The sequence below is a fragment of the Tenrec ecaudatus genome, chromosome 5, assembly GCF_050624435.1.
Source record: "Tenrec ecaudatus isolate mTenEca1 chromosome 5, mTenEca1.hap1, whole genome shotgun sequence".
In the NCBI taxonomy this organism is placed as follows: Eukaryota; Metazoa; Chordata; class Mammalia; order Afrosoricida; family Tenrecidae; genus Tenrec; species Tenrec ecaudatus.
The window spans coordinates 97736228-97751581 of NC_134534.1; the positions used below are offsets into that span (position 1 = coordinate 97736228).

General features: G+C 44.4%; 1 protein-coding gene across 6 annotated transcripts in view; it reads right to left on the reverse strand.

Annotated features, from left to right (window-relative positions):
* Positions 1–8040: 8040 nt before the first annotated feature.
* Positions 8041–15354, reverse strand: part of TLE1 (TLE family member 1, transcriptional corepressor) — a 110699-nt gene continuing 103385 nt past the window's right edge. For 5 of the 6 annotated variants that reach the window (XM_075549775.1, XM_075549776.1, XM_075549774.1 and 2 more), the window contains 5 exons: positions 14380–14627; positions 12062–12209; positions 10089–10239; positions 8811–8887; positions 8041–8670 (listed from right to left, as the gene is read on the reverse strand). In XM_075549775.1, coding sequence (XP_075405890.1) covers positions 8563–8670; positions 8811–8887; positions 10089–10239; positions 12062–12209; positions 14380–14627 — 732 coding nt within the window. In that variant the 3' untranslated portion in view covers positions 8041–8562. The remainder of the gene's footprint in view (positions 8671–8810; positions 8888–10088; positions 10240–12061; positions 12210–14379; positions 14628–15354) is intronic. The other variant, XM_075549772.1, reaches the window with a different exon arrangement.

A 15354-nucleotide genomic window follows, 5' to 3' on the forward strand; every position in this document is an offset into this window, starting at 1 on the left:
TAAGAAGTACAGTTCTATCTGAAGCACATGGGGTCACCATTACCATCACTGGGATTTCAAAGTTACCCCTTTTAGGATAACTCATTCATTTCTAAAAAATTATACATACGTAATTTTAAAAACAGAACCCATAAGTTTATAGCCACTGTAAACCTCTCTTAAGAAATCCAGACAATTGTTCTAAGTATCCAAGAAAAAACTATCACAGGTCTATCTATAAAAGCATTCCTATGGCAAAACCCAAACTCAATTCCTCATGGGAACGGGTAGAACTACCCTGTGGGTTTCTGCGACTGTCACTCTTTATAGGAGTGAAGAGTTTCATTTTTCTCTCACGAGGAGGCTGGTAATTTTGAATTGCTGACCTGGCAGTTAGGAGCCCAATGTGTAACCCACTGTGCCACATGACTTCTTAAAAGCACTCTTCAAAACCCAAGCCAAACTCAATGGCCATGGGGTAAATGCCAACTCCTAATGACCCTATAGGGCATGATAGAACATAGCCTTGTGAGGTCCCAAAACTGTAACTGTTGACAAGAGTAGAAGGGCCAGCCTTTCTTCCAAGGAGTGGCCAGGGGTTGCGAACCGCTGGCCTTTAGGATTATGCATAACCAGGGCTTCAAAAGCGTTCTTAGTAATTGTTAGGAAGGCTAAACATTCATCTTTCTTAAATGATTTAGGTTTATTCTAGTGGATGGCCAACGAACTGAGTTATCTGGTATCCTTTCAAAACCAACTCTAAACTAGAATAAATGAGAGAGTACTTACTGTCACATTAGTAAAGGTGTTAGGTCTCTCTGCAGCTAGAGTTGTACCTCAGTCCTTGGCCCCGTGCGAGAAAGAATCCACGCTGAAGCCTGGTTCGTGACCCAAGTGAGTTTTATGGGAGAAGAAGTTTCAGGTTTACACGGCACCCATAGGACTCCTCCCGACCATGCAGCCTGGCGGAAGGTGCTCAGCGTCACGCAGACAAAGTCCGTCTCTCGACTCTGGGCTCCTGCCTTTACAAGGATTCCACGGGGAGGCGTGGTGGACGGCCCCTGATTGACCCCATTGGCTGAATTGAATTCACCTGGCTCAGGTTGGCCAATCCCGGTTTAGCGGCCACCCACGCCTGTCGGCGGGAAACCTGAGCCTCTGAGCATGTGCTAACGGACATTCCCATCCCTGCGCTAGAGCTACCTAACAAAGGCTTTTAAAAAATAACCAGAATGCCAAGGGCTCAACTAGAAAGTACATGTTTAGAAAATAATGATGGCAACACATGTACAAATATGCCTGATAAAATTGATGTATGGATGTGTAAGAGCTGTAAGAGCCCCAATAAAATGATCTTTTAATGAAAGAAATATGCATAACAGATAAAAAACATGGATATGATTCAGCTAAGATAAGATAAGCTAGCATTGTACTGTTTTGCTGTGGATTATTTCAATCGGTCCATTATTTCTCAGAAGCCTTTTGGCATTATATAATATTAACATTATGAAATATCCTTATACTTTTAGGTGTATAATTCCACTTCTAGCAATTAATCCTAAGGAATAAGAAATAGGAGAAAGATTACTTAAGCTTTTTCTTTATAATAATTGCTTTATAGAACATATATATGTGTGTGTGTATATAAAATAGTTTATATACCTAATTGAAAATTTGGTAAATTATGATATATTAACATTGCTTTGGATTCATGATAAATAATCAGGGGAGGAAATAACAGTGAGAAGCTGGTTACAAAGCCACATTAACTAGGAGGTCAAATATTATAATGAAGAATGGGCATTCAAGGGAGACAGCAGTTGGTGTAAGACATGAACACAATATGAATTTATAAATTATCAAGGGTTCATGAGGAAGGGAGGGTCGGGATGGCGGCGGGGAAATGAGGAGCTTATACCAAGGGCTCAAGTAGAATGAAAATGTTTCAAAAATGATGGCAACATATGTACAAATGTGCTTGACACATGGATATATATATGGGTTGTGATAAGAGCTAGAAGAGCCCCCAATAAAATAATTTTTTAAAAAAAGAAAGAAAAGAGGAAGATAAAAAAAGGGGGAAGATTTTAAAAAAAAGGAGCGTTGGAATTTTACCTCTTGGGTTTATAATCTCATTCCATCAAGTAGCTGTGTTTCTTTGTTTTCGATGATATAGTGAGAAAATACACAAAGTCCTTCACACGTAGTAAACACTCAGCAAATGTTGGTTAACTATTAATAATGACAGAATGCTTGGCAAGAGAAATGCCAAAAATTCCAGGTACTATAATAAGTTTCTACTTTCTACTTTAGTCCTTAGGGACTCTGAAGGACTGGGCCCTGGATGGCTTTTGACCAAGTAACTGGATATAATCTTCCTAGAGGGACCTGGGAAGACAGGCCCACGGTGATGCTTCCCAAAGGTGCAGGCCATTGAAGCCCCAGGGAGTGCAGTTCTACCCTCCTAGCTTGAGGGCAATTCCCCCTCCCCCTCATTTTCTTCTTTAGGGCTTTTCGGGTTTTTTTCCAAACTGAAATTTGGGAATATATGCTCTTTCTAGGATTAAAAACAATTGTCAATAAAAATGAGGAAGGATATACCCCCTAGTTTATCTAGGGACATCTAGGCACCATGTGCACTTCAGTAAGGGAATGTCTATGGCACAATGCAAGCCATAAAACGTCTCTGCAGACTTGTTAGAATGACACTAGTCAGGCCAAAGACTGGCTCTCATCAAACTGCCAATCCACAGGCAACACTGCTAAAAGCCACTGTGTGCACCCCTGACTGACAGTTTCCTTAAGGCAGTGCCTCATCGCACCCGTCCTCCACTGTTATCAGCAAATCCTTTTCTAGATTCCTCACTGGAATCATTTCCCCTGTCATTAGCCCTGTGGCTATCTTGTCACACAATGAAGCTCTGCCTTCAACCAATGCTGGGTGGATTATTGAACCTAATGTGGCCATCAGGTGAAAGGTGAAAACATTCTACAAAGCCCAAACCTTACTGTTTTTCACACAGTATTCCAATTTTCTAAGGCAGATTACTATAAATTTTAATTATATTATCAACACTCAAATTAAATTCTGTATATACTCTTGAGGTCAGCTATATTAGGTGACTGTTTTCTAAGCCTTAAGAGACTCGCATGGCTTTGAGTTTTATCTTAGGGAAAAGCAACTTTTAAAACAGAAAATCAATCCTGATTCAGACATATAATATTGTACTTTAAAAGTGAGTTTTGGGGTAAAAGGCTGTCATCCAAAATACAGTTCCAAGCAGGTTCAAAAAAGTATGCCTGTCACGTAATTGTCATTTTACTTTTTTTAATCCTTAACTTGGTGACCTACACTGTGAGAGCGTTAAAATCTTAAGAAATTATGAATATGCTCTAATAATATTTAACTGAATGTGTTACAGAGCATTATTCTACAACCATTTCTCAAAAGTGGGGCCTCCGGGCCAGCATCTGAAAGAGCACTTGGGACCTTGCTGGTTATGCTGATTTTCAGGAGTGGCCCAGACACACTCCTGAGAATGAAGTCCAGACTTCTTCACCCAATTAATATCAAATCATCTAACTGTCTAAGAGTTTGGACAAAATACAGTGCTAAAGGAGCTCTGAAAGGGCAGCTAGGACGTTCCCTGGGGCAGAAAATGACCCATACACAAGCTTCATCTTGTGAAGAGATGCTGGAAACTCCGATGACCTGACTTCATTGCCAGGCGATGACAGGCTTAAGAAGCAAACCGCTGTCGAGCCCACTGTAGAGCCTTGAGGGGAGGATTTGAAATGCCTCTGTTTTGCGATAGGCAGTAGCCTCAGGCTGGAATGAAAAATCTGATCCCATTTTGAAAAGCTGAAAAATTGCAAGAGCCATAGCTCAGTGTATGATTAGCAAAAGTACCTTCTGGAAACATTTCGGAGATCTCCAGCTCTGGAGGCAGGTAGCTTGTAGGTCTGAGTCTCAGAGTTGCGAATTAGAAGTCATGAGATCCTCCAAGAGGTAACCCATCACAGCCCCATCTCTGAGTCACTGTGAGGATTCTTAAAATCTATGTCAGCACCTCCCCCTATCACCGGGCAAATAACAGAAGATGAATAAATGTTCATCGTATTGATGAAATATTTTCCTCTTCATATAAACTATGTGCTGGAACATCTAGTTATGAAGGTACTTCAAAAACCAAATTACAGCACTGCAGCTTGTAACCAAAGAAAACTCGTTCCACAGAACTATCCAGTAGAAACATACTAACAAGTCTAAAGACTGAACTGCAAAAAAACCCCAAAAAACCTCAAACAGAATAAATATAAGGAAAACTGATCTCCCAAACCCCCCATCCCCAAACCCTAAGTATTTACATAAATTGAGTCATTGGTTAGTGAACACAAGCTATTTGTATAGGCATTGCGTTGGCGTGATACCTGAGAGCTGCCAATTTTAAACAAGTTTTATGAAAAAAGAGAAAATACAGGTAGCATAGCTAAGAGAAACCCAACCACCCCCAGAGACTTGGTTCCCGACACCAACACGTGGACACGTGGACGTTTAGCAGAGAGCCAGGGGAGCAAGCAACAATTTTTCGTCAGATCGGCATTGATTGGCACATACGTGCTTTATCCAAGTTTCAGAGGAATGACGGCTCCTCATTTCACAGCAGGGGTAGAAATCTTTGTCCCCACTCACACCTTCCACCCACGAATCAGTTTTGCTCACAATTCTTCTTATATTCACTTCTGACTCTCAAGAGCTTGAGAGGAAGGATAATTTTTATTGTCCCCATTTCAAAGACCGGAGGGGGTCTTCAAAAAGTACATGGAAAAGTGGAATCGAAAGGAATATATATATTTATACTTTCTTAACATAAGCTCCCTCAAGGACAAAACATGACAGCCAGCTGGTCCATCCTTAATGAACTGAGAATCCTGGGACTTTAACCATGCCAACGTGTGTTTATATTAATAACTGAGGACAATTGGGTGCCCTTTAAATAAGTTCTCAGATTCGAAAGCAAAAAGGAAGTCAGGAGGAACCAAATCAGGACGATAAGGTAGATGCCGGATGAGTCCCTATTGAAGCAACTGCACAACTGTCCTTGTTTGGTTCGGAGCTGCAAGCAGGGCATGGTTGAGTAGAGAAGCATCCAGGGTGCTCTTCTGCTGAAGCTTTGGCAAATTCCTCAAACCCTCTCTCAATAAGCGAAGCTAGTGCTCTTTGGCCCTCCAGGGTGCCAACAACCCAAGTGCCTTCAACTTTAAAAACAACAACAACAACAACAAACCCTGTTGCCATCACCTTTGTCAGCTCTGCTTTTGCGCTAACGAAAATGCTTTTCTCATGGAAGCCATTGCACTGTTGTTCATTCAAGATTATTCGGGGGAAGCCATGTTTTATGTTACAATTATTATCATTCTCACCGAGAACTCTGCTCTGGCTACAGCTGATGTGGGCACAAAAGTTCTGGTACCAGTTGAGCCGAAAGTCAGCTCGGCTTTCATTTTCTAGTCAGAATGGTGTAAGCCAGCAGTTCTCGACCTGTGGGTCACAACCCCTTTGGGGGTCAAATGACCCTTTCCCAGGGGTCGCCCGATTCATAACAGTAGCATAATTACAGTTATAAAGTACAACGAAAATAATTTTATGGTTGGGAGGGGGTCACCACAACATGAGGAACTGTATGAAAGGGTCGCAGCATTGGGAAGGTTGAGAAGCACTGGAGTAAGCTGAACCAAGTTAACTAGCTATGATGGTGATTATACAACTATTTTGGTAAGACTAAACTAACACATTGTATGATATATGGATTGTCCACCAATAAAGTGTGTTTTTTATAATTTATGTAGTTACTGCTTTGGGCTTCCTCATCAACAGCTTTCTTCCTTCTTAAAACAATTAATCCACTTGTAAGTCAATTTGGGGAGGGCACTTTCCCCGATACACTTTTCAGGAAGCGTCAGTATTTTCCACATTCTCCTATGCAGCCTTTATCATACATCTGACTTGTCTTTCTGCTTCACTTGTAGCAGAGTGGATGTTGCTTGGATGGGGCCTCTTTTCAAACTGATGTATTAGCATTAGTGCCTCCAACTAGATCCTGCTCTGACATGCTGTAACTAGTACGAATTTGTTTTGGTATTAAAAAAAAAATTAAATTCATACATAATTATAAAAAAATAGTACTCATTTACCACGAACTTTTTGAAGACCCCTTCTTATTCTAGGTACACTGAGCAACACAGCTAGATCTGTTATGTTCCTTCCAGGGCTCTTCTGACTGAGCCAGTGACTCAACCAAAAATCAAATGGAGTGGCTTCATCAGCCTGAGGATAATTGATGAGTTGGTGATCTAAACCTCAGAAAATCCCACTGTGAAACTTTGGAAAGAAACTATAAAGTATGAAAGAAGATGAAGGGACAGAGCCTACCAGGAGAACATGAGCCCGTTTCTTTAACCCAGAGTTCTTTCAGGGGAACTTCTCTGTGATGGGCAGATGTCTGTCAGCAAGAAAACACATTTCATAGTCTCCTTTATAGCACATGCCTAACTAAGTCTATGCTAATGAGGTATTGGAGGTGATGAAATAAATTCCAGCTCCTGTGCTTAAAAGCACATCTGACCTGGTCCCTGGCCTTCCACACCGCTCCTGACTGACTAGAAGTAGGGGTAACTGGAGCAACAGGGAAGCGCAGACCTGTACTGCTGGAAGAGAAACAAGCCAGCTCTTAAGCCGCCATACTGTTTAAAATTCGCACTCCTCTTTTTCAGAGTGGAACGATACACTGCGAAGTGTGGAATGGTTGTTTTCTACAGGGCTACCGGATTACCAAAACTTTCTTCTGATAAACCTCTGGGATGGGTGAACTTAAATTGAGGTCTCTATCATTTAACCTTACGAAATTTAACCACTGACAATTTAACCTCTACCAAGCTAGTACAAGAGAGAGGAAAAAGAAGTAGGAGGAGAATAAATCCCCCAAAAGCACGCACTATTAGTAAACCACCCAATCGACAGTACGGAAAAAACCTACTTCATTATACGAGAGAGGGATGAGAGAAACCAGCTTTACTAATTAGGGGTTTGCCACTCACTTAATGAGAAATGACAATGTTTAACAAACGCTGTACATAAACAAATATTTTCTTGACAAAAAGCAAAGTAATGTTGCAAATGTATTTTTAAAAGATCTGGAAAACAAATGAAAAATATTAAGACAAACTGCCAACAACTCGCCAGATCGCAAGAAAATAAGAACGTTAGAAATTCCTTAAGTGCTATTTTTAAATAGCCAGGAAGCTTGACTTGAAATTACCAACAATTACTTCCTGAAATGTAACAGTATATGACAGGTATAGAAAGAAGGAGTTATGTAGCCTATTAAAAGTCTAAGGTTACAGAGCTCATCACACTAAATTAGTAAGAATCTGTCTACAATGATAAAGACCAACAACAAATGAGCGGGTGCAATGGCTGCAGGAGAAAGAACGGAACCAAGCGGACGGTTGGCTTATGTAAATTATTATAATGGATCATACCAGCATTAAGGAAGACAAAACCAGACAACTTCTTGCCTTTTTCTTTTACAGGTGAACGGATCCTTCCGTCCTGTGTGCATCACAAAGCCTACATTTCAGGAAATGCCAAGGTTGTGGGGAAAGGGACCATAGGTTTGAAAGGATCAAGCACTCCTAGAGAAAATACTATTTTGTCTTCCGATGAATCACCAGGAAAAAGTAGAGCTTGAATTTGTGACCTTGAGTCACAAGAGCATCGTTAATAAAAGAATGAATCTTGCTGAAATAATTTTAGCTTCCCCAATAAATCTGCGATTAATACATCTTCAATTAATCACACCTTCAAGTGCTGACTTCCCAGTAACCAAAATGTGCTCGGTGGGCTTGCTTCTACTGCTGCCAGGGGGCGTGTCCATGTCCAAATATGTTAATAAAATAAGAAGTGCACTTTACAACTTCCTCTAGAATGGTTTGAATTTTGCTTGTAGAACCCACGTCAGTAATTCCAGAGCTTCCATAAAAACAATAAAGAAAAAAAAAGAAAACCACTTATTGGTACTAAAGCCTTTACTGTAATAAACCAAATATATTTACAATTTATACAAATGTTTAACCTTCAACAAAAATACAAAAAAAAAAACCAAAACATTTCACAAGATGCAAAACCAGGAAACAAGTTCACTGGAGAGACCACTGCTCTAAACAGGGTGGAACGTGAGGTGCAGCGCAAGGAACAGAAGGATAATCTCACACTGAGGCAACGTGAGCTGGCAGGAGACCACAGAGAGAGGAGAGAACAGGCTCTAGCATGGCCATCAGATTCTGTTCCTCAGTCCTCCCATCCTTGGCCCCTCGGTCCACTCTTGCCTTGGCCCTCCGTTTGGTCTAGGTAGAGAGGTGACCTTCTGGAGATGGGATTTGCTGCCTCCTCTTTGTAGAAGCTTTGTGTCAAAACTTGGAAATAGGTTTTCCTTTTCCTTTCAAAGTTACAAGGTTTCTATTTCTACAAATTCAAAACATTTTGGCCCACTTCAACTATAGACGTTAAACCACATTATGTTTTCAGTAGATGACTTCATAGACTGTGGCCTTCTTGTCCCCTGAGCCAGTGACTATGTATTTGTCATCCACAGAGATGTCACAGCTGAGCACTGATGAGGACTCTTTGGACTGAAAGAGAAAGCAGAGAGCATGTGTTAAGGTAGAGCTGAGACACCCAAGGACCCTGCTGCCTCCAAGGATTCTTCGGGTCTGGTAGCCTCAGGCGCACATGGTTAAACTGTCATTGTAGGTAAGGAACCAATACTGACCTGGAATATACTCGCTCCATAGGGCGTCCGCCAGGCATTGAGGAGGTTATCTTTTCCAGTACTCACAAACCATTTACCTAGAATTAGCAAAGGAACATGTAGTTTCAGCAAGGTTAAAACTCCCGAGGAAACCATAAGCACAGTCACAAGCAATCTCTGTTCATTGCTAAGCAGTCACTGGGTGGTACAAAAGGTTAACCAAAAAAGTTGGAGGTTCGTGTCGACTCAGTGGCACCTTGGAGGAAAGGTCTAGCTGTCTACTTCTGAAAAAGCAGTCAGTGAAAACTCTATGAACGTATGAAAACTCTTGTGGAATCACCTTGAGTGAGCATCAGTTCAACAGCAATTGTTCCCAAAGGGTTGGTCTATGACATGTGTAAAGAAAGAGTCCATGCTGGAAGCCTGAGCTCCGTGATGAAGCAACTCTGTTACCTGAAGTGGCAGCCCTGTTAGCCAGTGCATGACGACACAACATACAGCATCGCACCTCTAATACGGAACGCCGTGAAGCTGCTCTTCTATGGTCCATCTCCACGAAAGAGGCCAGCAAGCCCCCAACGAGGAACGTAAGTCAAATACCAGATGCTCTACAGGGCATCCAACTCATGCTCAGAAAGAGAGCACGACGCATCCAGCTGAGGGAATCCCTGGTCCAATGTTGCCCTGAAATCTGAAGCCACCCACAATTCCAGGTACCGCCTCAAGCCCCAAAATATCAGCCATTGAAAAAGCCATAAACAAAGTCCTACTCTGACACAGACTGGCGGGAGTGGGGGTGGGGTGGGAGGCATGAATCAGAATCAACTCGATGGTAATTTCAAACAGGATCCATCTACTCTGAAAACAAGTATCTAACCACTTGCAGTGCACACGGATATTGTCGTTCTCTTCGCCGCCGGCAGAGTCGAAGCATCCGGGTGCAGCTAAATAGTCCTCTTCCTGCTCAGTCCACAAAGATCTCTCCCCTGCCTGCTCCATTCTCCTCTCAGTTCCCAGCAGCCTCGTTTCAGAATGGGATCTAATTACCCTCCTGCCATCTGGTGATCCCACCGCAACCAAGTATTAGTCAAACGTTCCTATAAGGCCATTTCAGAGCCTGCCACGCTTTTCCCAATCAGTGAAACCGACTGAAACACACGTGACGGAGGGGCTTGTAATGACAAGAATGTGACTGCGCCCGGCCGTTCTGAGGCGGGGACTGGAAGACACGCAGGGCCGACATGGAAACAACATCCGGCGGCGATCGCATCTGGAGGAAAGTCCCCCTCGTGAACTCACCGCAGTAGGCAAACTTCAAGGACAGCACACAGCTCTCGTGAAGGTGCAGCTGATACTTGTCGGGCTTATTGACGTGGAGCACCTCCACGTTGCTGCTCTCCATGCCCACGGCAAGCCACTCTCCAGTGGGGCAGTATCCAAGCGAGAAGATCTATAGGTGGAGGACAGGCTCGCTAGTTATTCTGCCCAGTAACCATAGGGAGGAACACAGTAAAAGTAACAGCAACAAGGGGAAGCGGCCATCAGCAAACTCTCGACCACAGGAGGCTCGATACAGCAAGCCACTCAGCTCAGACGCGCGTCACGGTAAACAACCTCTATGAGAGAACGGGAAAAGCGAACACTTACAATGCATGTTATTTGTGGGGGAGAGAGATGTTATAGCTGTCAAGTGCCTTCAAGTTGTTTCCGACTCACGGTGACCCTGTGGGCAACAGAGCACCCTCCTGCCAGGCCCTGCGCCCCCTTCACAACTGTGATGTTGGAGCCCATTGCCGAAGCCACTCATTGAGAGTCTTCCTCTTTCCCACCAACGTGCAGTTTTTGCCCAGGGACTGGTTTCTGGATCTGTCCAAAGCATGAGACAAAGTCTCACCATCCTTGTTTCTAAGGAGCATTCTGCTTCATCCGAAACAAATTTATTTCTTCTTCTGGCAGTACATGATATATTCAATATTCTTCAACATCAACTTAATTCAAATGCATCCTGGTCTCTCGTCTTCAACTGTCGCCTGGCTCGATCGGGCGCTCCCCGATGCTCAGAGCGGCATCCCTGTTCTTGACCATTTTGAAGGAGCCGGGTTCGGCTGATTTGGTTACTCAGCGCAGTATTTCATTGGATGCCTTGACTGCTGCGTCCATACGGGTTGAGTGTGGATCCAAGTGAAATGACATCTTCGGCAACTTGAACCTTTCTCTGTTCATCATTCTGTTGCTTACTGAGGAGTGGGAGCACAGGACAGCTCTATTTAGGGACGTGATGACTTTGTCTTTGGATTTACTTTAAATAACCCCTGTCTTGGAGCTACGGGCAAAGGCAGATGAAAAGGTTACTCGAAGATGGATGGGAATTAAGGCCAGAGGATGGGCACGTGGATTTTACTATAGTCTGCTCTGGGCTTTGAAGTCTCTTTCAACATTTCCACAACAAGTTAAAAAAAATAAATGTAAATAAAAAACAGTCTCCTACATAAGTTAGAAAAGAAACAGGTTAAACTATGAGGAAATTCAAACAAGGATATAGGTTTAAATTGCGTAATAGTTATAATTAAAATATGCATGTATGTATACATACATATATATGCATGCATACACATGCATATAAATATAAATTTGAAAGAAATGGTTTTTAAAAAAAACCACAATTCTATCATCAACAACTACTTTTAATAGCAAGCACTGTTTTTAAAAAAAAAACAAAAAAACCAACAACCCTGGACTTAAGATACTCAACACTGAAAGAATCTTCACAATAAAAAAAAAAGTTGCTATTTCTTTCTTACATCTTATCTCTAAGCCTCTAGTCAGCCACATGGCCCTTTTGGAAGGGTGAGTGACAAGGCGGTCTTCCACAGACACTTCCGCCCTATTTGAGGGCCCCGATGCCAGAGGAACGAACTCGAAGCAGTTCTGACTTCTCTCCACTTCTGGCGACATCCCAGCGTATTTTTCAGGCTCCAGATGTACGTGAATCAAAGCATCACCTCTCATCCCCACAACAGACCAAGCACTGCTGAAAGAAACCCGTGTATTCTTCACAGTGTGAATTCCTTCAACCACAGGCTAGCCAATGGGATTTTGGTAACAAGAGTAAGAGCTTGGGGGATTCGCATTGATTTGGCTTGTTTCGAGCAGAATCTTAAACGTAACCCTCGCCCTGTTGGTCTCGCCAGCGCTGGGCTGTGGGCCGGGGAAGGATGACACACATGCAGACCGCCTCACAGCCTAGGCCGGGGCGGGGGTCAGCCACTCACCTGGGACGTGAAGTCGTGCTGCTGCAGCTGGCGCCCCTCGCGCAGGTCCCAGGACCTGACCGTGTTGTCCAAACCGCCCGTCCAGAGCTTGGTGCCATCGTTAGAAATGTCAATACAGCTGGCCCCGTCTGTGTGGCCCTGGAACTGCCTGATAAAACAAACCAGACTGAATAATGATTTCCTGCCAGGCCTCAAGGAAACACTGTTGTGTCATTAGTTTTGGACTCTGTGTCAGCGTGTCGTCTCTTCGGTGTGTGCTAACGCGCAAGATCAAACTAAGCTGCCCCCGAGGAAGCAGGCATCTGCAACTTTCCTTTTTAAAACCACAATCCACACGCTGAAGACACAGAATGCCAGGTCAGGTGGCTGCACAGAAGTTAAATATAGTCTTACGCTTTTCGTATGTCATCTAGAAGGGATCATTCCTCCCGGGGCCAGGAGAGTATTTCAAAGGAACAGGGGGTGGGCTGCAGGAGGAGAACAGACCCCCACAGTACTCCCAAATGTAGCCCATTAAGGTGAGAGCCTACACTGCCTGTGTGACAAAGAAGTGGCTGGGTCACAAGCACGAGACCACGGAGCATCTCCCTGTCCTGCAAGGGATGCAACAAAGAGCTGCGCTCCGCGCCAACAGCACACGAGTTCATGTGTTTCCTCAACCTGCTGGGCTCGATTAAAGGGTCCTATTTAGCAAACCTGAACCCACAGAGATAAGGTCATCCCAGCCTCCTGACCGCAGCGGTGTTGAGCAAGAGGCAAAGCTAATTGCTGAGGCAAACCTGTGGGACTTTGGCAAGACCCTGCTTGAAGCTGAGCACAGGGTTGTTAAAGGGGTACCTCCTGCTTCATTCAAAAAACCTCAAGCAGAAATGTGTTGGGCACATGGGCACAGGCACCAGCAACCCTAGAAGCATGTGCGAGTCCTTTAGGATCCCGTTTTATATGCCGCAAAAGAGCTGGCAGGAAAGAGAGCGCAGGAGAAGACGACTGGACCCCAGCCACCAGCGTCTGGTCACAGAGGCGAACCAGCCAAGACTCCTTCAAGCCAACACTGAGATGAGGTTTTTTCTTGCTCTTACCTCCCAAAGAACTACAAACTATTAAGCTGAGCTTAGAATTTAAAAGAGTGTAAGGAAAGAAAGGAGTCTCTGGGTGATACAAACAGTTAAGATACTTGGCTTAGTAGTTCAAGTCCATGATTAGTAGTTCAAGTCCATGCACAGCTGCCTTGGAAGAAAAGTATGAAAAACTACTAGTACAACGTCAGCCATTGAAAACCCAACAGAACACTGCTCAACATTGACCAGGGCCCCCACAAGTGAGTCATTCAACAGCCACTGGTGAAAAGAAAAAACACCACTGTTACCCAGGATTCTGAAACAAGATGCCAGCTTCACTTCAAACATCCTTCCTCCTCAAGCTACTTGAACATCCACACCTCAGGAGTCCATCCCATGCACCTCTCCCCGACAGCTTCCGGTGTGGTTACCTCCCTCGGACACAGCACGCCGCTGACATGGCCCCTTAGTTCCACGAAGGACCAAGGTGAGGAGAATCATTCCAGGAAGACAAGCAGAGCCCTACTCACTCATGGGTGTCATGGGCCCTGGGCAGCTCGAATTTAGTTATTGAGAAACACGAATACTTGAAAATCATTTGTGGTTGAAATTGGAAGACTCTCCTCTTCAAACATCCTTTTGTTGACTTTCCGCTATCCTTATCAGTGTTTGCATAGACAAGGTTCTTGCCAACGTCAAAGGCAGCGAGTACTGAGGCCCTTTCTTTCACACTACCCTGCAATCCAGGTTATGTCACCCCTTGGCAAGGCATGCTACAAGTTGAGCAGACTCTGTGTATCAACTGAAAAGTGGGTTGATCCCGACCTGTGGGGACTGACCCCACGTGTGTCGGAGTAGAATCGAGCTCAGGAAGGTTAATGGCTACCTGCTTGGAAGCAGATTGCTTGGATTTTCTTCGGAGGAGCTTCTGGGTGGACTTGAATCACCAACTTTTGGTTAGACGACCAGCATGTGAATCCCAGGAAGGAGGAAAGGGGGTCTTGGTGGCACTCTTACCGAACCCCCACCTCTAATCCATGACAGAGTACACAAAGAACAACCACCCCTCAAGCAGAGGGATGAAGTTTGGCCTGCGTTCACACATGCGCTCTCACACATGCCCCACTGCAAGATTTGGGTCTGAGGCTAGTTCTTAAAGTGTTAGCAGAGATTCTGGGAGCGGTACGAGAGAGAAGCAGACATGGGCCAGCATCACACTCTACCATGCGTCCTCTTGCCCTGAGGAAGCTCTCTGCTCACCTCACCAGCGTCTGGTTGTGCAGGTCCCACACGGCGATGTTGCCGTCGCTGCAGCACGAGAAGCAGACCTTGGAGTCGGGGCTGATGGCCAGGGCGTAGCAGGCAGGAGCCGAGGACGTCAGCTCGGCCTTGATGCGGGGAGTCGGGGCCGCCAGGTCCCAAATGGAAAGAGTGCTGGCCTCCCCTCCCACAATTAGGGTGCGCCCATCGGGGAGCAATCTGCAGGAGCGGATGTAGTTATCCCTGTTCTGTGAAAGAGACATAATTCAATTACTAGCATGCATCACCAAGCATTCGATAAGGCGGAGTCTGGGTTGTTGATGTGAAGACCTGCCTTCCCCAGGCCTTCTCTAACAAGGGAGTTCTGTACTCAATAAGGGGCTCCTTCAGTGTATTCACGTACTAAGAAACGCAGGGTCATGGAGGCATTCCCGAAAGCAGGCATTCCCAGTTCCTGCTTAAGAGCCAGTACTAGGATCAGCAGTAGGTATGGGCCTAATTCTTTAGGAAGAAACCACTTTTCAAAGCCAGGCTGTAAACCTTCCACCTTGCCATCCTCCGGTGTGAGCCCCGTGGAAGCGGTGCACCCACTCTCTTATGTTTGGCTTGGACTGCTCTGAGCACTCTACCAAATGCTCGCACCGTGTGTGTCTTCATGACAGAACTCACACGGGTCTCCATTGGAGGCTCAGCAGCGCTGTTTTCTCATGTTCTAATAAGGCAGCTGCCATACTTCTCAATCTATAGGCCAAGGCAGGCAGTTGATGAAAATGGCATATCCCACTATCAAAAGGACACATTCTTTTAAAACTTAAAAAAAAAACCTAATAAAGATAGAGAAGGACCCTAACATGACCTCCGCTGCCCCCAAAGCAGTAATTTCTATCCTTCTTTTAGTTTGAACTCAAGTAGATAAGAGCTGAAGTCTTTCGTATGCTTTCGCAATGGCCTATCTGTTAAAGAGGAGAAGAATGT